The 23,377-nt window shown below is 49.8% G+C and overlaps 1 protein-coding gene across 9 annotated transcripts in view; it reads left to right on the forward strand.

Moving 5' to 3' along the window:
* The window catches only part of CMSS1 (cms1 ribosomal small subunit homolog), a 239,726-nt gene that overhangs the window by 108,647 nt on the left and 107,702 nt on the right, over positions 1-23,377 (forward strand). For 4 of the 9 annotated variants that reach the window (XM_060172174.1, XM_060172173.1, XM_060172179.1 and 1 more), the window contains exon 2: positions 20,704-20,752. The exons of 4 other annotated variants lie outside the window; for them this stretch is intronic. In XM_060172174.1, coding sequence (XP_060028157.1) covers positions 20,704-20,752 — 49 coding nt within the window. Of the gene's footprint in view, positions 1-20,703; positions 20,753-23,377 lie in introns of those variants that run through there. One more of the 9 variants, XM_060172178.1, reaches the window with a different exon arrangement.

Here is a 23,377-nt window from a genome sequence, read left to right on the forward strand (position 1 = left end):
AGAAGAAAAAAGACACTGGGCACATCCATGTCTGAAGGGCCTGCTGCTGTCTCTTTAGAGAGGCGGTCGGTGCAGCGCCCGCGAGACCAGGTCCCGGCTTGTTACGGAGCAGCTGAGAGGGCAAGAGAGGCAGGGTAGACCTGCCAAGTCAGTCAGCCGCTCTCCGTACGACGGAGTTTAAACAGGCTCCCGTGCTCAGGGGAGACAAACTCTCCAGGTCATCAGAGACTGAAATTTTAGGGTACAAGACAGTTGACGAAAGGGTCCTGAAGAAGAGCCCGCCGCATCCTCTGAGTTGGAAGAAAGAAAGCAGGGCCAGGCCTGACCCTGAGCGGAGACCAGGACACTGTGTGTGTACGCTTCCACGGAAGGATTCAAGCAGCTGTCCTCCCCTGAGGTGGGTGCCAAGTGTGTCCGGTCTTATTCACGGCGGTTGGGAGACCCGGCCCAGCGCCATCTGAAGGAGCTAGGACTACACTCGTCCGGACTCTGCTTTTTCTCTGACCGTGTTCAATATCTAGGTCACAGAAACACAGAAAGCTGTTTTCAGAGTCATCTGTGTTGAGGCTTGAGGCTTCGTTAAGCAGATAGAGCAAAAGGTCAGAGAGAGACGCTGTATTGGCGGCCGGAGTCGTCGGTGAGAGTGTGGTTTGAGTGCACGCCTTTGCAGTGAGGCAAGTCGATGAATGGATGGATGGATGGATGGATGGATGGATGGATGGATGGATGGATGGATGGATGGGGAAACTGGTTTTCCCAGAGTGAAAAAGAGCAGAAGGCAGGACAAAGGCGGGCTTGAACTGGGACGATGAGATCCTGCTCATTGGGGAAGCAGTCCCACCTGACTGGCTCCGAGGCGTGGACAGCCCCCCAAGCGAGGAAGTGGGGAATTAGGTGGGTCTTCTAGACGGGGGCCGAGTGGCTAACCGTGGTCGTGTGCTAAGCCAGGGCACAGTGTCATATCTTCACCGTCTGTTTTCCAAGGCTGCATGAATAGCCCTCTGAGTAAGGATACACACCCAACTCTCGCACTCTTTATTATTCTTTTTTATGTTAGGTATACTAGGCTAAACTTGCAAATGCAAAATAAACTCAGGTAAATGCCACGGAGGGAATGAATGTGCTTTCGAGTCGCTCCTGAAGTCTCAATTCTAGACCCTCAGTGCCGGCCCACCCCTTCCTAGCCGTGCCTCTCCTTCCTCCTCCCTCAGTCCACAGAGGAAAAAGAAATTGAGAAGCCACTGGGCAGCATGGCACACGCACGAGGCCGTGGACTTACCCGCTAGCCTCGCCTAGGTGGGCCAGCACGTCTCGTGGGGAGACGGGAAGTTGCACCCCTGAGGCCACACAGTCTTACAGAGCATCTCCTCAGTAAGAATCAGGTTTAAAATGAGAACGCGTTCTCTGAGCCTGAGTCCCAACACGGCCGCCTCCCCCAATAGTCTTTGTTCTGTGACTTGCGGCCTCACCCCACAAACTGGTGGGTGTCTGAGACACCCACCCAGCGAGCCTCCCACTGCTGAGAGCCGCCTGTCTGGCATAAGGAGGAGTAGATCTTTGCCGGGCAAGGGAGCGGAGCAGCTGTCTGGCATAAGGAGGAGTAGATCTTTGCGGACAAGGGAGCGGAGCAGCTGTCTGGCATAAGGAGGAGTAGATCTTTGCCGGGCAAGGGAGCGGAGCAGCTGTCTGGCATAAGGAGGAGTAGATCTTTGCTGGGCAAGGGAGCGGAGCAGCTGTCTGGCATAAGGAGGAGTAGATCTTTGCGGACAAGGGAGCGGAGCCGCCTGTCTGGCATAAGAAGGTGTGGATCCCTGTATTGGTCCTCTGCGTTTCGATCCTCCCACTCATTCTTGCTTGTAACCAAACAGTAATCACCTGTTTAAAGTAAAAACCTCAGTGGCAATGCCACACTTACTGCACATGGCAGAGGAGCCCCGCGCGTGCCCACACACCCAGCATTTCAAAAGCAGAGCTCTTCTCCTGTGCTGCTTTGTTTTCTGTTTCTGTTTTTTTCCCCAACAGTGTTATCGTCAGTGTTCCTGGCAGCCATTTCACTTTATGTATTGATTTGTTTTTGATAGGACAAAAACAAATCAATACATGTTTTGAAATCGAGGGGGAAGGAGGAGAGGGAGAGAGAAAGAGAGACACCTGCGGACCTGCTTGTGAGGCGTCCCCCTGCAGGTGGGTCTCTGCCTGGGTCCTTGTGCTTAGTGCTATGTGCGTTTAACCGGGCGCCACCGGCAGACCCCAGAGTTCACGTCGGCAAGAACTGTGCACGGCGTCAGTCAGACTCCAGGCGGGGTCGGTGGCACCTGCCTTCACTGCACACAGCTGACTCTACAGCACCTGGTGAGAACAGCTCTTTCTGTCACCTCCCGTTGTGTCAGTCCGATTGCCGTTTTAGAAAAAGCCTTCCGAAACTGTTCTGCATAAGCTGGTATTTCCTCAGCACCAGCAATGAAAGCGAAATGCAGAAATAAGAGGATTAAGACAGCTGATGTCACAGCTAGCTAGCGTCAGCCACATTCCAGCCGTCTGTCAACTGTCAACGCGCACTCCCAGTGATTACTGGCTTAAAAACTCCACCCGTAAATTTAAATGTCTGGGATGTCGTCGGCAAAATGGATTGTATCTTTTTTTATTATTGCATAATATTTGGTTTTCCAGAAAGAATTGCACTGTTGAAATAGGTCTCTCATCCTCCCACCCCCAGTCCCCGTGACCTGGATTTTCACTGACCTGGTGGACATAGGAATGGTCCTGGCGTGCGCTGTGCTGGGACCAGGAGTCTGTCCCAAGTGGAAGCATCGCAAAGCAGACGGCAGTGAACACCTCACTGGAAAGCTCCGTCCCATATCTGACATAGTTGAGATGTCCCTCTCTTGGGCAATTGGGTCTAGATGCTTCCAGCTTGTAAGGATTACATGCTATTACTAAGCAGGAATACATACACAGAGGAGTCATATTATTTCAAAGATGCTCTCATTTTTGGTATATGCAGAATTTATTAAGACACTTCTCTTCATTCATAATTTGACAATTCCCTTCCCCTTTAGAGCTTTCCTCTTTTGTTGACTGTTATTTTCCAGAGGGAAAATTCACTGATTTTTTTTTTCCTTTAGATGATAGAGAGACCTAATTTTATTGTGCAGCTTGCTAAAGGAATCAAAGCTATGTCGTGTGTGATTGTTACCGTGGACTGATGTAGGTTGCGTGTATAAAATATTCATACTGGGGGTCGGGCAGTGGCGCAGTGGGTTAAGCGCATGTGGCGCAAAGCGCAGGGACCGGCATAAGGATCCCGGTTCGAGCCCCCGGCTCCCCACCTGCAGGGGAGTCGCTTCACAGGCGGTGAAGCAGGTCTGCAGGTGTCTGTCTTTCTCTCCCCCTCTCTGTCTTCCCCTCCTCTCTCCATTTCTCTCTGTCCTATCCAACAACGAATTGCGTCAACAAGGGCAATAATAATAACCTCAACGAAGCTACATCAAGGGCAACAAAAGGGGGGGGGAATGGCCTCCAGGAGCGGTAGATTCATGGTGCAGGCACCGAGCCCAGCAATAACCCTGGAGGAGGAAAAAAAAAAATATATATATATATATTCATACTGCGTCAGTCGTAGGCGAACGCTTAGTTACAGGACCCATTGTTTCTGATGGGCTTTTCTTGAACATAAGTTTAAAATTTCTGTCAAGACTGACTTGAGAGTAATACTGTCAATAAACATTGCTGTCCTAGCCTGAATCCAGGGAAGCCAGAGACTGCTCCATTTGATTTAAGATGAAATATTTTTATTATCTTTACTTGCTGGATAGAGACAGCCAGAAAAATCTAGAGGGAAGGGTAGATAGAGAAGGAGAGAGACAGAGAGACACCTGCAGCCCTGCTTCACCACATGCAAAGCTGTGCCCTGCAGGTGGGGACTGAGGTCTCGAACCCGGGTCCTTGTGCCTTATATCATGTGTGCGCAACCAGGTGCGCCACCACCTGGCTCCCAGAGATTAAATGTTTACCTGAAGCTTTGCACCTGGCCCCAGCCCACAGCCACCAGGAGAAATGTTGAGATTTGCCGCTACTTCTTTGTCTTCTGGATGGGGACGATGGTGTGGGCACTGGTACTAAGAGGAAGCAGCCTGGCATGAACTGTGTGCAGCTCCATAAGGTGAGGGCCACATGGTAAAGGCTGGAGGGCCCACCGGGCAGCGTCCGGCGGCAAGAAGACGTGCCACAGCCTGCAGCGCTGCCTCTCCCCTGTGGCCGTGGGCAGCCGGGGAAGAGGTTTAGGCCAGGAGTGACATTAATGGCTTCCATTTTGGAAATGTTGTGCGGCGTCTGGGCAGAGAGAGAAGTGGCATATGGTCTCGCCCTCCCCCAGATCACTGCTTTAGGGATCCACAGGAAGCAGCGAGGACAGAGCGAGTGGGTGTACGGGTCCCTCCACTACCAGAGTCAGAGTCCTGAGTAAGCCGCTGGTCATCTCAGAGTCTAGTTGAAGCTGAGGTTCAGAGCAGATCCGACTGATATCCAAGTCCCACGGCACAAGACTGTCCAGCTGCAGTGTAGACAGTCCCACAGCACACCCACCACTCAGGTGCTACGTCCACATCCCCCTTCCATCTCAGCTTCACCGGGAGGATGGGAGTTCCACACACCGGCAGCTGACACACTGGGGCAGCGCACAAGAAAGAGGACGCCACCAAATCAAGCCTGGTGGCTGCAGGGTTGTACAATGTGATCTTTGAGTCATTTATAAACACACATAAATAGAATCTTGGATTTCTGTGACATTGTCAGAAGCCTCATTGTTTCTCGGTATCTGTTAAGATCATTCATTTAAAACACTAAACCTACAGAGAGACATGGGAAGAAGTTTGTAAAAATCACCCAAGCTCTGCTAAGGAGAAATAACCTCCTTTGTTAGTGAGCTTCATTCTAGATATTTCTTCATGAATTTTCAACTTGGGTTTATAATTCCGCAAGTGAGATATTGTGGCATGTCTAAAATAAAAAATAGATATTGTACTCTTTACCATACATCTTTTAAAGCCTCAGACAATCCCAGAGAGGGAGAAGTATTAGGGGGAGCTGACTAGAGGGGTCTGCAACCCAACTCCACCACAGGCCCCAGAGAGGGGGGAAAGAAGTGGTAGTAGGTGTAGCTGTGACTTAATTGGGCAGGGTAAACAGCATAATGGTTCTGCAAAGAGACTCTCATGCCTACGGCTTCAGAGTCCCAGGTTCAATCTCCTGCACCACCATAAGTTAGAGCTGAGCAGTGCACTGGAAGAAATAACATAAAATAAAAATAAATAGGGGGTCGGGCGGTAGCACAGTGGGTTAAGCGTATACAGCACAAGGCGTGAAGCGCAAGGACCGGCTCAAGGATCCAAGTTCGAGCCCCCCCCCCCCGTCTCCCCACCTACAGAGGGTTCGCTTCACAAGCAGTGAGGCAGGTCTGCAGGTGTCTGTCTTTCTCTCCCCCTCTCTGTCTTCTCCTCCTCTCTCCATTTCTCTCTGTCCTATCCAACAACGATGACAGCAATAGCAATAATAACAACAAGAGCAACAAAAGGGAAAAAATAGTCTCCAGGAGCAGTGGAGGCACCGAGCCCCAGTGATAAACCTGGAGGCAAAAAAGTAAAATAAAATAAAAATAGAAGAATGTTACACAGAAACTGAGGAATCTGTCAGTGAATATATCAAGTATAGTTTGCATCAGAACATAGAGTACCCTGTATAAAGGCCTCATACATAAGACTTATTACGCAAATACGTGGCTTTCTGTGAGTGTGCCTCACCCTCTGTCAGAATCAGAGGCGAGTGCTCAGGTCATGGTATAGAACATTTCAGCCTTCAGCTCTGCGATTCAGCCTAGTGCTGTTTGAGAGGACAAGTACACGTTTGCCCATTTCTTCGTTTGCCAGTCATCCTTAGAATTCTGAAGCCTCTGATTTTTATCTGGAGCTGTTTATTTATAAGTAAATGCAAAATTTCACTCAGATCACTTTAAAAACTGTTGGTGTTTAATGCTGCCAGTTACCAGGCCATCATTCCTCTCCATGGCTCTGCTAATTACATATGTGGAGTTTCGTGGAAGGAGCTTGTCACATTCCAAAACAATGCACATAAAAGCATCATAATGACAATTGAACAGCCCAGTCCTAAGAAAATGTGATTAACACAGCAATAAAAAGACAAGAAAGTCCATGGACAGCCGGCTTTATAGCTGCAAGCAGCTGTATGAAGCACTTTTTGTTAAGTCTCTCACATCATAGTAAAACGTCCAGTGTTGAATGAGAGCGTGTAGGACAAATGTCTTTGAAGTAAGCCCATGCTAACTGTGCTTTAAAAACCCGCTCTGTGAGTATGGGAATATGAGGACAGCATTGTTCTGTGCCCACCAGGAATGATAGTGGAGCTGTCAAAATGCCTTTCTTTGAGAAGACGCAAGAGCTGCCTTACAGAGTTACTTCACTTTGTCTGCCATGCCTTTCGATGTGAGGGAAAGACGCAAACACTGGCCAGGAGGCTTCACCCTTTGTGATGCTCTGTGGGCGGGGTGGGCGGGCGGGGAGCAACTGTTCGTTTTCCATGGCAGGGATTTCACCAGCCCTGCTGACCTCTCAGATAGACAGACACCACAGCACCAACGCCTCCTTGCGGGAAAGGGGGCGGGCGTGACTGGGCTCAAACCTGCTGTGTTTCTTTTGCTTTGTTTGTGGAATCCAGGACCTCACTCAAGCAAGGTCTGTGCCCTGCCAACGAGCTACCTCTCCGTGACCCCCCAGCACCTTTTGAAGAGAATTCCTCAAGTATTGAATCCCCTAAGATAGGTATCTTTTGCACCGATAGAGAATTGAGACGTCACAGTGTCCACCTAGAATTTCTGTCCCCATTTGCCCAGCCGAACCCATATTCCATACGGCTCTCCAGAAGTAAACTCAGAGGGTGAAAGCAAGGAAGAGTAAACATTCAGACGGAGTGACAGCAGCATGTAGTGGAGATAAGTGGCTGAAAGGAGCCAGAGCGTGGGCTCGGTCTGAAACAGACTGGGAAAGGCCAGAAAGGAAACTGGTCTTCTGCTGTGGGATGGATCTGACCCAGTGACACACACGTTTGCTCGTCTCAGAGTGTCACCACAGCTACTCCTGGGGTCTTGTGTCATCCCTCCCTCCCTCCCTTTCTCTTGTTTTCTTTCTTTCTTTCTTTCTTTCTTTCTTTCTTTCTTTCTTTCTTTCTCTCTCTCTCTCTTTCCTGCCCTCCCTCCCTCCCTCTCTCTCTCGTAGAGACATAATTCAGGAAGGAAGAGAGCTATTTAAAGGGAGAGAGACAGAGAGAACCCTGCAGTCCTGCTTCACCACTCCTGAAGCTTCCCCTCGCAGGTGGCCCATCACCCAGCCCCTGGCTATTTTGTTTCACTGGTTACTCTCAGAACTAGTGGCGTGTGTTGGTGTGTGTTCGTGTGTGTGTGTGTGTGTGTGTGTGTGTGTGTGTGTGTGTGTGTGTGTGTGTGTTCGTGTTCAGGTGTAAGTCGTCGACTAAAATAAGCACTGAGTTCTACTAAATACTGAGGTATGAAGTGATCTTTTATCTTCAGAAGTAAATTATACAGCAACTCAGGATTTTCATTTACTGTTGTTGTTGTTTTCTTTTGTTCTTATTTTTGCTTCCCTCCCCAAGAGAGAGTTCCACTGCTCCTAGTGAACTTTTTCAGAAGGGGAGGGAGGAGAGAGGAGACAGGTGCGGTGCCCTCCTGGAGCTTCCTTCAGAACAGTGGGTTCTGGGCTTGAACCTGGGGTGAGCCTACGGTAAGGCCGGCAGACTGTCCAAGTGAGCTAGCTGTTTACTGAACTGCTGCGCATCTGTTCTTTGTTGTTGTTTTTAATTTATTTATTTTCCCTTTTTTGTTGCCCTTGTTGTACTTATTATTGTTGTTGTTATTGATGTCATCGTTGTTGGCTAGGACAGAGAGAAATGGAGAGAGGAGGGGAAGACAGAGAGGGGGAGAGAAAGACAGACACCTGCAGACCTGCTTCACCACCTGTGAAGTGACTCCCCTGCAGGTGGGGAGCAGGGGGCTCGAACCAGGATCCTTACGCCGGCCCTTGTGCTCTGCGCCACCTGCGCTTAATCCACTGCACTACTGCCCGACCCCCTGAGCGTCTGTTCTTAAAGTGAAATTGAAATGTACTTGTGGGAGTCGAGTGGCAGGCAGCACAGCAGGTTAAGTGCCGGTGGTACAAAGCACAAGGACCGGCATAAGGATCCCGGTTCGAGCCCCCGGCTCCCCACCTGCAGGGGAAGTCGCTTCACAGGCGGTGAGGCAGGTCTGCAGGTGTCTGTCTTTCTCTCCCCGTCTCTGCCTTCCCCTCTTCTCTCCATTTCTCTCTGCCCTATCCAACAACGACGACAACAATACCTACAACAAGGGTAACAAAAGGGAATAAATAAATAAATGTTTTCTAAAAAAAATAAGAAATATACTTGTTTGGGAGCCAAAAATGCACTTTGGGGTAGAATTTTACTACTAGCAGTTCATTTACTTACTATGTAGGGTGTCCCGTCAGACCAAATCAAAGGTTGTGTTTTGTCTTCTCCACAAATAATGCAGGGCCGAGAACGAAAACCACGCCACCTGTTTGGGAAGCGGCAGAGCAGAAGCAAGGCGCCGGCTGGGCCTGGGCAGCGCAGGGCCCGGGAGGGAAGGGCCGGTCCGCGCGCGGACTGAAAGGTGCGCGACTCTCCCTCTCGCGTCTCTGACCACCTGTCTCTGCAGGTCATCGCACACTGCCCAGGGTTCCTGTTTGCAGAGCATCTGTGCCAAGAATCCCCCCCGAGCTTCTCTGACCACCTGTCTCTGCAGGTCATCGCACACTGCCCAGGGTTCCTGTTTGCAGAGCATCTGTGCCAAGAATCCCCCCCGAGCTTCTTAGAGCGAGCGAGCGAGCAGCTTTGCTGAAGAAATCCATTTCCTCTCTGCCTCAACCTTCCTCTCCTCCCTGTAGCCTGCCTCCGAGGGCTGGATCTGACCAGCTTCCCGAGAGAAGAGCTGTGTGGTAGAAATGCCTTTCTGCTTCTGCTCGTCACTCCGACTTCACTGCTCTAGAGGGGCTGGCTGTTCCGAAGAGAGACAGAGAGAGACACACAGAGTGAAGGACTCCACCACACACAGCTTCCTTCAGAGCCGCGGGCAGGGTCACAGCTCGGCGACCCAAGCACCCTACTCAGGTGATCTGCTTGGCTGACACAAAAACCTCTATTTTTACTCATGATGCTGCCTGGCTAAAATATTACATAACGTTTATGACAATATTAAGAATTCCTGTGGTCCGGGAGGTGGCATAATGGATAAAGCATCGACTCTCAAGCGTGAGGTCCTGAGTTCAATCCCCGGCAGCACATGTACCAGAGTGATGTGTGGTCCTTTCTCGCTCTCCTCCTGTCTTTTTCATAAATAAATAAATAAATAAACAAATAAACAAATAAATAAAATCTTTTTAAAAAATTGCTTAGGGGTCTGGGTGGTGAGCGCACATGTCACAGTGCACAAGAACCCATGTTCAAGCCCCTGGTCCCCACCTGCAGGGTGAAGGCTTCACAAGTGGTAACACAGGGCTGCAGGCGTCCCTCTGTCTCCCCCTTCCTCTCAACTTCTGGCTGTCTCTGTCCGGCAAATAAATAAAATATAATTTAAAGAACTAAGAAGACAGGAATTGCTTATATGATTAGTGTCCACTCACTGCATTCTGTGTTGCTAGGCACAGCGCATGTGTCCAAAGCAGTAAGATGCGAAGCAGCCCGTCCCCCGTCACTGTCTGTACCCACAGAGTGACGCGTTTAGATACGAGTGTCCTGTTTCTAAAGGGACATTCATGAGCAAGTGGCCACAGTGATAAGCACTTCAGGCAACTTGGGTCCCGGGATTAAATAAACTGAGGACATTGCTCTTAGAAGAAATGGCTTCAGGGGAACAAGGTAGCTGTTGTGAAATGTCAGTATTTGACCGCTTTGACCAGAGGCAGACACAGGGGTGGAAAATCAGGGCACATGCAGTTAGAAATATGCACTTGCGGGGCAGGCAGGGGCACATCTAGCAGAGCACACACGTCTCCTTGTTCCAGGACCTGGGTTCAAACCCCCCCCTCCACGCAGCAGGGGACGTTTCTGTGTGGTGAAGCAGAGCTGCAGGTGTCTCTCTCTCTCTCCCTCTCTGTCCCGGCCTTAAATATCCTATAATATACAGCACAGCCCCAGGACAGAGAATTATCCAGTCCAGAATGTTTCTATTTCCAGGGCTATCGCTGTAGTTAGGAGATAGTCTCGGGGGCCTTCACAGAAAGAAATATTTAAGTTTAGTGTGAAGAAGGTTGACCCCGACCGAGCTCTTTAGTCTTTTGAAAGCAGATAGCCACCTTTCTGACAAGAAAATGAGCCAGAACTGAAAACCAGCTGAGCACAGGCTTGTCATTTTCTTCACGGGCACATGTATTCAAAGTATTTTGAAATTGATTTTAAATTGCATGCATATGTCCAGTGAGCAAGTCAGCAAAAATGCTTTTGTTAATGATATAAAAGTAACACGAACAGTAAACATTTCATGAACTTGATCTGGCAGACAGTAATGCACATAGTGTGAACACCCTGAGTTGTCCTTCACTCACACTGCCGCATTCTTGAAAGAGCCCAAGGCTGGTTTTCTCCCAGGCCACGCGTCTGCCTCTGAGGAGACAGTGCCTTCTGACAGGCAGAGGCAGAGGCGGGGGACCGGCACAGTGGGCTGTGCATATGAGCAAGACTTTCACCGTGACACCTGCCTCCTCACAGCCTTCATCTTACTGCCGTTCGATTTCAGCACCTTGGTTTAAATTTCTTTATTGGGGGATTAATGTTTTACATTCGACAGTAAATACAAGAGTTTGTACCTGCGTCACATTTCCCAGTTTTCAGCACCTGTTTAATTTCTGCAGGAGAAACTGTGGGTCCTTTCAGTGGAACCCAGACCATGCCCTTTTTCTGAAGGAAGTCAGAAATCTCTCTTCAGTGTTCTGTTTCTTTTATTAAAAAAGAAAAAAAAACTGGAAAACCCTTGTTTCAAAGTCATTTCTAGGTCCTGCTTATGTCTAGCTCCGTTCTGACTGTAAGCTAGACAGTACAAAGGGATTTACAAAATTAATTAACCCTTCCCATTGCTTTCCTATGGTCAAGTAAGAGTGAAATTAACTGGATTATCTCTTAGGGTTTTTTATATTATATTTTTATTTATTTATTATTGGATAGAGGTAGAGACGTTGAGAGGGGAAGGGGAGATAGTGAGAGAGACAGACACCCGCAGCCCTGCTTCACCACTCGTAAAGCTTTCCCCTTGCAGGTGGGGATCGGGGGCTTGAACCTGGGTCCCTGGGCACTGTGATGTGTGTGCTCAGCCAGGTGCCCCCCTGATACTGATTTTTACAGAACACCCGCGGTGGTGCCGTTGACACCCACTATTGGCCAGTCATTGTTGAGACCAGTCTTTTCTGTTCTGTTTTATGTGCATTTGTTCTAAATCTGTCAGGTGTCTTCATGCTTCTGGCTTCTACCTTGACTGGTTTCCGAGCACATTTCCTTATGAACTTGCAAAGAAAAAATCAGGAGTTTTTTTTTGGGGTTTTTTTGTTTGTTTGTTTGTCCTCAACAAACCCTTCAGGACAGATACATCCTTCTATTACGAGTGAAAGAAAGAAGCCTCTTGCTTTGGGAGCTGCTTCTTGTGTCTGAGCTAATTTTGAGTCTGTTAGCCTGCAGGGAAGAGCTCAGGTCTAGCATTTGCCAGGCAGCCGATTGCTAAGCACATGAAGTAAGTCTGTCCCTGGACGGTTCATTTGCCGGACCCTTAGACCGCAGGTCCAGGTTCAAAGAGCTTTGTGTTTCTGTGGCCCTCGTGCAGCCTCAGGACCTTGCCACACCACTGCACAAGCACCCCGTTAGCCTTGCTAGATAAACACCCCCAAAACAGCATTGAAAAGAAAAGGGGGAAGGAAGGACAGAAGCAACGGAGGACAGAAGCCCACGCCGTCCTGAGACTTTGTCGTTCAAGCCCGGCAATAGCCCAGTGGTCTCTGTGTCTGAAGCCCTCTACTCCTCTTGAGACAAGGCCTCCAGTCCTGGACTCTAGCACAGGTGTTTCCTCGCCTTTCAAAAACAAAACAAGGAAAAATTAATAATGGACTATACTTCCAGAAACATTGGCCTGTAGTGATGCCTAACCAGTAGTAATTTTTGAACGTTCCCTCAGTGATCTTAGTGTGTCACCAGGACTTTTAAATTAAAAAATAAATAGGTAAAGGCGGCAGAGGGTGAGGAGACAGCGTCAGGGCTCTGCAAAGACTCCCCTACCTGAGGCTCCAGGGTTCCAGGTTCAATCCCCAGCACCATCAGCCACAGTTGAGCTGTACTCTGGTTTTTCTCTGTGTGTCTTTTTGGATCTCTTTCTCATTAAAATAAAATGTTTAATTAAAAGAAAAAAGGAATGGGAGTTAAGTCAAGGTTTGAACTTTACACTTAGCCTGGAGTTTGCTTCACAAGCAGCTGTCTCTACTCCTTCAGGCCTCTGCCAAATTTGGGGCAGTTGGCAAGGCCTCTCCCACCGCGGTGTCACTCAGCATCAGGCTTTAGGTATCTATCCATTGTCTGCCTCTCTCGAATTTGCTATTTTGTGAATGTAAGTCCTGTGTGTGTGTGTGTGTGTGTCTGTCTGTCTGTCTGTGTTGCGACTGAATTGAGGAAGGAGAAGGAGCAGAAAGTACACGCTGGTGAAAACTTGAAGGCATGAGAGCAGATACTCCGAGAAGGAGCAGAATGCCATCATTTCATGGTTCAGGTCACTCCGTATTCTAAAGTGCCGTGCCAAAGACAGCCTATCCCAACTGGTGTTTACGAAAGGAAGATAAAATGCCTTTTGGTTCGCAAACTAAAATATACTTGCGAAAGAATTTCAAGAGAACCGCGGTTACAGTTCAGTGTTTATCGCTCAGGTCACGTCCTAGAGTACACATGAGCACTGCAGGCTGGTTAAGGAAAGGCTGGAACATGCCAGCGGCCGTATCGTGCGGCCAGGCCTCTGTAAGGGCCTGTGGGGACCCGTCCGAGCTGCAGCTGCCCAGGGTGAGCTGGCTCAGCCTCACCGCCACATCTCTGAGCTGGTCTCATGGCTGTTGGCTCACTTATACGAGCACGTCTTATTCCTGAATATGGCTTCCAGTTAACTGCGCCTGCTGTAACGACGCCTCACTATGTCATGAGTTCGTTTTCCCAGAGCTGAGTTGCAGATTTAAAGTGTTTCAAATAGTCATACATTTGGTAAGGCATCCTCACTGTTTATTTTTTTAATTTTTTCTTATTATCTGTAGTTATTCATTGAATATAGAAAATAGAAAGTCAGAAATTCAGAGGGGAGGGGAAGATAGAGACAGAGACGCCCACAGCCCTGCTTCACCGCTCATGAAGCTTTGCCCCTACAGGTGGGGACGAGGGGCTTGAACCCGGGTTCCTGTGCATGGTGACACGGGTGCTCACGGGGCAGAGCGGGCCGATGCCTGCCCTCGTTCATCGGAAAGGTGATAATGTCAGTGAACGATCAGAGCGACCTACTAGCCCCGCACAGGAGAATATGCTGGCGCCCCTGCGGGTCTCACTTCTCTGCTGGCGAGGGGAAGGGCGGGCCGTGCACCTGGCTGGGCTGCCTGGCGGCTTCAGTGCAGAGGAAGCCCCGCAGCGGCTGGGTGGGGACAGACTGCGGAGGCGTGGCATGTCCCGACGACTGTGCTCCTCTGCTGTCAGGCAGGTCCGGTCGGCTCCTGTCCTGTCTGCTCCCCTCCCAAGGGGAACCGTGCTGGTTCCAGATGTGGCCAAGGGTTTTGAAATGCCGATACGCTTACAGCCTTTGAATGTAAACCAGTTTGCCTCGTCTTCGCTGCCAAGTGCAGGAGGTGACTTGGCTGAACAATTAAGGGCTGGGCACCTTGTCGAATGCTGCTCCAGATGCATTGGGAGCCCCCCCCCCCCGGCACTGGGCACACAGTGGGCCCCCGCATGGCACGGGCTGTGCGGGAGGTGCTGCAGAGCACTCTGTTTTCATCTCTGCTGGGCTAAGTGGGCTCCTTTCCTCCGGTTCTGAATGCCACTGGCAGCGCCCTTAACTAGAACATAAAGGCAGTCTCCCGTCGATGGGTCCTTGGGTGTGTGTGTCGGCCAGCTTTGGGAAGCTGCGGTGTCAGGACAAGTGGGAAGCTTTCTGGCAGGACAAACAGATTGAACAAGACTTCATTGCTTTAGGTTGGCAGGTAGTGAGTGTCGCCTCCCTCTGTTATCATGCTGTGTAGACTTCAACACCACCTTGCAGCCACCAAGCTGCAGATGCCGCCATGACACCAACCTGACCTCCCTGGGCAGACGCCCTCACCCATGTGTCCTGGAGCCTTCCCTCCCTAGATCCCTGCCCCACTAGGGACAGACAGACACAGGCTGGAGGTGTGGGTCCACCTGCCAACACCCATGTCCAGCCGAGAAGCAATGACAGAAGCCAGAGCTCCCACCTTCTGCTCCCCATAAAGAATTTGGGTCCATCTCCCCCACCTGCAGGGGGAAGCTTCACGAGTGATGAAACAGGGCTGCAGGTGCCTCTCTGCATCTCTACCGCTCTCCCCCCTCCTCTCAATTTCTGGCTGTCTCTAATAAATATTTACAAAAAAAAAAAAAAAAAAGAATGCTGGTCCACCCTCCCAGAGAGATAAAAAATAGAGAAGCTTCCAGTGGAGGGGATGGGACATGGAACTCTGGTGGTGGGAACTGTGTGGAATTGTACCTTTGTGATCTTGGAATCTTGTTAATCACTAATATAAATTTTTTTTAAAAAAAAAAAAAAAACCTGTTCTCTTGGGTGAATGATATACAGGCTGACCCCATGCTTGGCATCTCTCAAGTTATGGATTATCTGGAGGTCAGAGCACCTCCTTATCTCTGGGGTTCAGTGCCAGCCTTACAAGTCCACTGATCCTGGTGGCCATTTTTTCCATTTTATTGGACAGGACAGAGAGAAATTAAGAGAATGAGGGCAGATAGAAAAGGGGAAAGAGAAACAGACACCTGCAGACCAGCTTCACCACTTATGAATCCTCCCCCTGCTCCCAGGTGGGGAGCCAAGGGCTGGAACCTGGGTCCTTGAGCTTAGTATTATGCACACTTAACCGGGTACGCCACCGCCTGGCCCCCTATATCTACATTTTCTAGAACTATGACTTTTTATATTTCATTCTTCTCGTTTTCATAGAATTAACACAGCTCTCTACTCGCTTATACATCAGAGTGGTCATGAAGGGAGCCAACGCTTTCCAGTGACCTATAGAGCTGAGGTTAAGTACAGCTGGGTTTGTGCTCCACCTGCACAAAATACACACTTGTCTGCCCGTCACGTAGGTGTGCTTGCTGGGAACTTAGCCGTGAGCTTGCAGGACTCGGAGGGCCTTGCCTCTCCACTCCACTTGGACAGCTGCAGAAAGGCCATACTGACGTGGAGTGGCTTGTCAGCATGGTGAAGCCAAGTCCTTTCTGCCCTTCCTTATGGTGACTCGGCCTGTCGCTGTCCCTTCCCAGCCTGAGCTCAGCTCAGGACAATAGCACGATCTCTAGTCTGCGTGCCTGCTGCTCTGTTGATGCCTGTGTGTTCTGAGGCTGTCTCTGCTGTCTGCGCATCAGACATTCTTGCTGCATTGCATCAGAGTCCGGGCAGCATGACTGATGAAGAGGGGGCAGAGGAGGGTGACGTAACGGCTCCTCAGCGCTTACCTGTGAATTATCTCTAGCTGCGTGACTCACGCTGGGGCACCGCCTGTTAACCACCCCTGTTATCCGGCGCTGGAGCCTCACACTTACCTCACCCTGTGTTTCTCTCCTTTTCTTGCCAAATCTGACTGCAAGCACTTTTGTTTTAAGCCCATGTTTATGAAGCCATAAGTGAACTTTGTGCCGACGACCACTTAGAGAAAAGAAAAGAAAAGAAAAGAAAAGAAAAGAAAAGAAAAGAAAAAAGAATGCAGAGTAGACAGAGGCTCCAGTAACTCGGTCTGATCAGCTCCCCAAGCCTCATCCGGCTGAAATCAGGCGTGTGCAGGCCAGAAGGCCTAGACACTCTCTGGATGTAATTCAGCCGAAATCAGGCGTGTGCAGGCCAGAAGGCCTAGACACTCTCTGGATGTAATTCAGCCGAAATCAGGCGTGTGCAGGCCAGAAGGCCTAGACACTCTCTGGATGTAACTCAGCCAGAGCTTACTAGTGCCTCCTCTGGGCCGTGGAGTGTCAGTGCTCAGAATGACCTTTCTGGCCTGGCTATTTTTCTCTCCGCTTTGGCTCAACACATTCACAGAAAAAAAATGAAAGAAAAAAAACGACAACAAAACGATCTGTGTTGAGTACCTGCCTGTGTCAGTGCCGGTTACAGCTCTTAGACGTGTCTTCTTGTAAACCTTAAAACCCCACCAGTGCTCAAGCCTAGAGGTGAGACACTGAGCCAACAGAGTCAGGACTGGTTGCTGATCTCTTGACACCAAGTACAGTACTCTTCTGACTAATCACAGAGGACTCTGATTTGTGTACTGTCTATATATCCAGATGAAAAACACGTGATTCGGGGCCAGGCGGTGCCACAGCTGCTTAAGCACTCACAGTGTGCAAGGACCAGGGTTCAAGCCCCTGGTCCCCCCACCTGCAAGGGGAAAGCTTCACAAGTGGTGGAATAGGACCGCAGGTGTCTGTCTGTCTCCCTCTCTATTTCCCCCTTCATCTCAATTTCTGGCTATCTCTACCCAATACAAAAAGATAAGTTTTTTTTTTCATTTTTTAAATTTTATTTATTGATACATGAGAAATGATAGGAGAGAGAGAAAGAACCAGACATCACTCTGATACATGTGCTATCGGGGATTGAACTCAAGACCTCATGCTTAAGAGTCCAATGTCCCATCCACTGCACCACCTCCTGGACCACAAAAGATAAGTTTTTTAAAAAGGAAAAAAAAAAAAATCTGACTTCTGAGATTATTTGTGAATCTTCTAGTAATGCTGGTAGACTTTGTGAATCTTCTGGCAATGCTGGTAGACTGTGAATTTTCTGGTAAGGCTGGTAGACTTTGTGAATCTTCTGGTAGACTTTGTGAATCTTCTGGTAATGCTGGTTGACTTTGTGAATCTTCTGGTAATGCTGGTAGACTTTGTGAATCCTCTGATACTTCCGGATAGACTTAGTGAATCTTCTGGTAGTGCTGGTAGACTTGGTGAATCTTCTGGTAGTGCTGGTAGACTTGGTGAATCTTCTAATAAGGCTGGTAGACTTTGTGAATCTTCTGGTAGTGCTGGTAGACTTGGTGAATCTTCTGGTAAGGCTGGTAGACTTGGTGAATCTGGCATGTCTCTCTCTCTCTCTCTCTTTCTCTTTCTCTCCCTTCCCCCTCGCCTCTTTCCCTTTCTCTGAGAGAACAGTTGCCAGATTAGGATAGTCATTAACATAACAGCTCCTAAAATCTGCTACTGAAATTAAGAAATTAAAGATAAAAGCAAATCTTTCTGATGATATCTTGAGTCAGATATTCCAATTAATAATAGTTTGTCAGCCAAAGTAAAGAAGCAATTTTATTTTTATTGCCACTGGGGTTATCACTGGAGCTCGGTGCCTACATGAGGAATCCACCACTCTCGGTAGCCACCCTCCCCCATTTGATAGAACAGAAAGAAAGTGAGAGTGGAAGCGAGACAGACAGACAGACACCTGTGGGGCCCTGGAGAAACTATCCCTTCAGAAGGGGAGCGACGGCTTGAGTTGGGTCCCTGAGGCCGACTTCCTGGTGCAGCCTTGCCAGACAGGGCACCGTCTTCATCTCCAGAGTCGGCGTGACGGGTCCGGCGTCCTACCCTTTGTCCTCGTGTCATTACGACACGCTGCCGCCGCTCTCATCAATAATGGTGTCCCCACATCAGGGCCACAGTCTTTCCTAAAGTGAAGTCTTTGCTGATAAAGGTAATCACTCCACCTCTCACTCCCGATTCCGTCCCTGCCAGCAGCTACAGCATAGACTTGAGCCCGGGCCAAATGTTTTAATACGAGAAGGACTCACTTGATAAAGGCTATGCATGGCAAAAAAAGAAGGAAGGAAGGGAGGAAGGGAGGAAGGGAGGAAGGGAGGAAGGAAAATGCTGATTCCCTAGTAGAAGTCTCCCAAGCTTCCCATATGAAATGCAGCCTGAGCGCGTCGGCTGATGGTTCCCACAGCCGTGTGACTGCTGGGCCCCGCAGCCCTCAGCCTCCCGCACTCTGAGCAGCTCGTGACTTCAGGGGGAGAGAATGTGGCCCTTGCCGGTCGGGACAGTGGCAGAGTCAGGCGGTGGCCTTGTGATCTCTCCACGCAGTCACTGAGGGACCGTCGGCTTGCTGGCCGGCCCGTCCGCAGGCTCCAGCTCCCTTCCCGCTCCAGACTCTGCATGCGGGAAGGGGTGGCCTTGCGCCGGCCCCGCATCCTCCTCGGAGAGCTAGCGCGACGCAGAGGGACAGGATGCGACCCTCGCCGGCCGCCTGGCCGCAGTGGCAGGATTTCTCTGGACTCTGAGCAGAGGCGAGAGCAGCGATCGGACCTCACAAAGCGCCTAGACAAGGAGAGCCCTGAGACGCCTGCGAGCGCCGAGGGAAGCGACAGTCATTCTCAGACCCCTCGGCGCCCGGGAAACCATCGCCAGCGCCACCACAGGGTGACTGAGTCGGCCGGTCTGCAGACTCGGAGCAGAGACGGACGCCGGGTGTGGTGTGTGGCTGTGGCGGCCTCGGCCGTGTCTCAGGAAGGATTCCCACCATCCACGCGCGGCCGGCCGGGCGAAGTAGCGAGCCTCCCTCCGCTGGGAAGGTGACTCCTGTTGGAGGCCATCATTCATGCTAGCCAGCCGGCAGAACTTTGATGCTTTGGGCTCCAGGCTCTGGTCACAGAGCTGGTGTCCTGCTCCTCCCTTCACTGCTCATGGGAAGCTCCGCCTCTTTTTAAAATTTATTTTATGTTCTTTATTATTTTTATTTATTTACTGGATAGAGACAGCCAGAAATGGAGAGGGAAGGGGGTGGTAGAGAGGGAGAGAGACAGAGAGACACTTGCCGCCCCGCTTCACCGCTCACAAAGCTTTCCCCCTGCAGGTGGCCACTGGGAGCTCGAACCTGGGTCATTCTTCTTCTAGGGTTTGCCCTTCTTCCATAGCCAGTTAAATGGCTTTGAAAGTGACTGGGATCCATGTGGATTCAGTCGGCTAGGAAGGATCGTCAGCCTCCCCAATGAAGGGGTACTCACGGGGTGCACCACGAGAAGGTCGATCCAGTGCACCCGGGTCCTTGTGCACTGTGACACGTGTGCTCAACAAGGTGCATCACCACCCGGCCCCTGAAATTCTCCTTTGTAATAAAGTAGAATTTTTAAAAAGGACATAGAGATTCATCTGCAGTTGAGATTATCTTCCTGTTGTCCACAAATAAAAATGGTGACTGGTAGAAGCTTCTGCCTAATTCCTCAGAGCGGCTTGGAGCCCCGGACTCGGTGGGACGTCCACAGCTGTGGAAGCAGGAGCGAGACCGCAGCCCGAGCAGCCAGAGCACTGACGGCCCGGGCACAGCGGCGCTGGGCCGGCCCAGGTCACACGATGCACACGGCGAGCCCCCCGCCAGGGCAGCCGCCGGCACCTCCAGCGGCCTGGGCCTTCTCTGGGGCACGGCGCCGGGTCATCCATCCGCACCTTTCAGGAGTGTCGCCGTTCACGTCAGGACATCAAAGAGCAAACAGTCCAGACATTTGAGTGTGAAGGGGCGGGGGGCAGGAAACCACAGTAACCCTTGAGAGACTGGCACCTTTTTCTTGAGTTAACGGATTGAGCACTTATGGCTAATGACACTTTCTCTCTCTGCGGCAGAATCACAAGTTGGGCAGAAAGCGTGGGCTCCATAGTGTCACGTGGCTAAATATGCATTTCTGCAAAACTGGTCTTATATATATATATATGAAAGTCAGGTGGTGGCTGGTTTGTTTTCGCTGTCACTGGGTTTCACTGCTTCTGGTGACTTTTCCAGAACGGAGAGAGAGAGATCACAGTGGGACCGGGTGGTGGCGCACCTGGTTGAGCGCACATGTTCCAATGCCCAAGAACACGCAGGGGGAAGCTTCACGAGTGGCGAAGCAGGGCTACAGCTATCTCTGTCTCTCTGTCTCCGCCACCCCCCTCAATTTCAGGCTGTCTGTATCTAATAAATAAGGGTAATTTTTAAAAAAGAAAAAAAACAGCACTAAAGTTAAAAAAAAAAAGACCCGACAGCTAAGAGCTCGCTTAGGCGTGGTGGGAGCTGGGCTCAGACCTGCGCCGGCCCGGTCTGTTTCTGTGACAAGCAAGCACACTGCCCGGGTGTGCCCTCTCGAGGGGTTGGTTTCCTGTGGGCTCAGAGGAAGTGCCGTCTCCTTCCCGCTGCTCTCGCCTTCCCCTGGCCCCCTGCCCCCGACACCACCTCCGCAGGAACCGGCGCTTCCTGACTTGGTCTAGTTGGTGTGTGTTGTAGTTAGCCGTGGTTGTTAAGATACCCGCCACGTCTGGGGTACTGTGTGTACCAAGCATTGACTGTGACATTAAGTTCTCTCTCCCTTCTCTTGTTTTTAGGTAAGTCCTTGGCTTGGAGTGACACTCCATGGGACGGATATTTCATCTGGTAAAGTATTACTGCATTTTATTAAATGATGCAAGGATTCATTTTTGTGATTTCTCCTACAACATTGCCCTCTGCCTTTTCCTCTCACTGGAGAGAGGGAAGGACTCTCCAAGAAGCTGAAGGAAAGGCGTGGGGCTGGGTGCTGCACTCAGTCAGGCGTACACAGCACAGTGCTCCAGGACCCAGTTCAAGGCCCTGGTCCCCACCTGCAGGGTGATGAAGCAGTGTCACTGTCTCTCCCTCTCTACTTCCCCCCTCCCCTTTCAGTTTTTCTGTCTTTATTCAAAATAAATACATAAAATGTTTAAAATACCCAAAAGAAAAAATGGCCAGCAAAGCAGCTCTCCTAGATGACGCTCCTGCTCTGCTGTGTGCAAGGGCAGCTTAGACCCTGCACCACCCCGAGGGAGCCTGGGTGGCTCTCGGCCTCTGTGCCTGTCTGGGAAAGTCAGTAGCCAGACAGGGGAAGCCTGGCGGTGCCGGCGGACAGCATTGTTACAGCAACCTGGTTTTTGTCGTTGCTTTCATTAGTCCTGCATTTTCGAACTTCAGTCTCTTTTTTTATTGACTTAGTATTGGGTAGAGTCAGAACGAAACCTGCTCTCTTGGTTGTGCTGTGTACTGGACCACCGTACAGCCCTTGTGCACATTCAAACTGATGTTTTTATTATGGTAAAATTTTGCAATTTAAAATTTTCGTTAAGTTCTTAGATATACAAGATTTTAAGTTTGATTCAATAGCATGAGAAACAACTACCAGAAAAGGCAAAAACATCTTATATTTAATGATGTTGAAATCTGTATCAGAAGAGTTTTTGATCACGATATACACTTTGCTATGAATAATGGGTATTCCAGAACTAGATTCAGGCTTCACAGTGACCACGCTACTTGTAGCTAAAATACCAACTGGAATATATCAATCTAATTGCGGACTACTTTATATTTACCTGAGAGTTGGTGAACTTTTATATGGGTTTTTATTCATTGTTCACATTCCCAATTTATGAATATGTATGCCACAGAATTATTTTTAATCTATTTATCTATTTATTATTGTATAGAGATAGAAATTGAGGGGGAGCGGAGGTAGAGGGAAAGAGACAAGAGACCCTGCAGCCCTGCTCCACCACTCGGGACGTTTCCCCCTGCAGGCGGGGGCCAGGGGCTTGAACCTGAATCCTCTTATTCTAGTCAGTTTTTATCTTCCTAATATGATACTAAGTTCTTAGATTTGATTTTTAAAAACATCTATTTATTTGTTTGCTAGGACAAACAGAAATTTAGAGGAAGGGGGAAATAGAGAGGGAGAGAGACCCCTGCAGCCCTGCTTCAACTGCCGGGAAGCTTCCCCTCTGCAACTGGGGACCAGGGGCTTGAACCCGGGTCTTTGCTCATTGTAATGTGTGCGCTCAGCCAGGTGCGCCACTGCCTGACCCCAGAGTTATTGTTAAGGAGATTGATTTATTTCCTTATGGGGGGGGGGCACTATAATGTTTGGGCATAGCGGCTTGGAGAATTGGGCCTGAGAGCTCAGACTGGTACGTCCTGTGTTCTGTCGCTGTACTGTCTTCCAAGCCCTCCTTAGTAAGGACAGACCCAATTTGATGCTCTCCCTTGTCAAAATGCTGTGTCCTGAAAATAGTATTTAAACTACTTGCCAAATACATGTTGAATTCTGTTATTCAGTCTGCATACAATTAAGCTGAGCATGAACTGGGTGCTGGAAAGACATTCATCCCAGCTGTTGTTTTCTGCAGATGCTAAGGGTCCAACACAGACTGAAGCAGGAGAGCTAGGTGAGGAGTTCAGCAGCTCCAGATGGCCGTTTTAAACAGCTCTCTCGCTTTTGGTAACTAGTAATCAGCTCGCTGCGTCCCGTGAACTTTCGTATCGTCTTTAACATTCTGTTTCTGTGCTCAAACGTACTTGGCACTCCGCAAGTGAAAGCTAGCAGAAGGCAGGAAATTCCTCGGTATGTCCTTTGTGTAAACAACAGCAAGCCTATTGAGTCAGGTCACGCGGAGATGCGAGAATTCTGTGTTTGGCCATTTAATGTTGCGGCATCACGCGCCGCGTAAAGGCAGTAACAGCTCTTCTGTACCTTCCCTAGTACAGCTCCTGCTTATCTCTAGATTTAAACTGTAGCTGATGGGTACTTTTGCAAGAATAGTTCACTGTCCTTGCGAAGAGAACAAAGTACACGGCCTCCGGGAAGACATTGGAAGAACTATGAGAACTATGCTGGCTGTCACGGGAAGGGGTGCAGAGAAGTGGAGTGGTGCAGGCTGCAGCGACGCCCCGTTTCCCGTTACTGGGAGGGTTAAGAGCTTGCAGTCGTTGGTCCATGTGTCACATGTCTCAGTCGCCCACATAGCGCTCTGACCCCCACTAGGTCCTCCCCTGCCATCATGTTGCAGGACCTGCACGCTCCTCCTCACCCCAGAGTCCTGGGCTTTGGTGCAGTGCTCCAGCCCCAGTCCAAGTTCTGCTCTGTGTTTCCCTTCTGTTCTTATTTCTCAGCTTCTGTCCGTGAGTGAGATCATCCCACACTCATCCTTCTCTTTCTGGCTGATCTCACTTCACAGGATTCCTTCAAGCTCCAGCCAAGATGAAGTGAAGAAG

The sequence above is a fragment of the Erinaceus europaeus genome, chromosome 14 (assembly GCF_950295315.1).
Source record: "Erinaceus europaeus chromosome 14, mEriEur2.1, whole genome shotgun sequence".
Lineage (NCBI taxonomy): Eukaryota > Metazoa > Chordata > Mammalia > Eulipotyphla > Erinaceidae > Erinaceus > Erinaceus europaeus.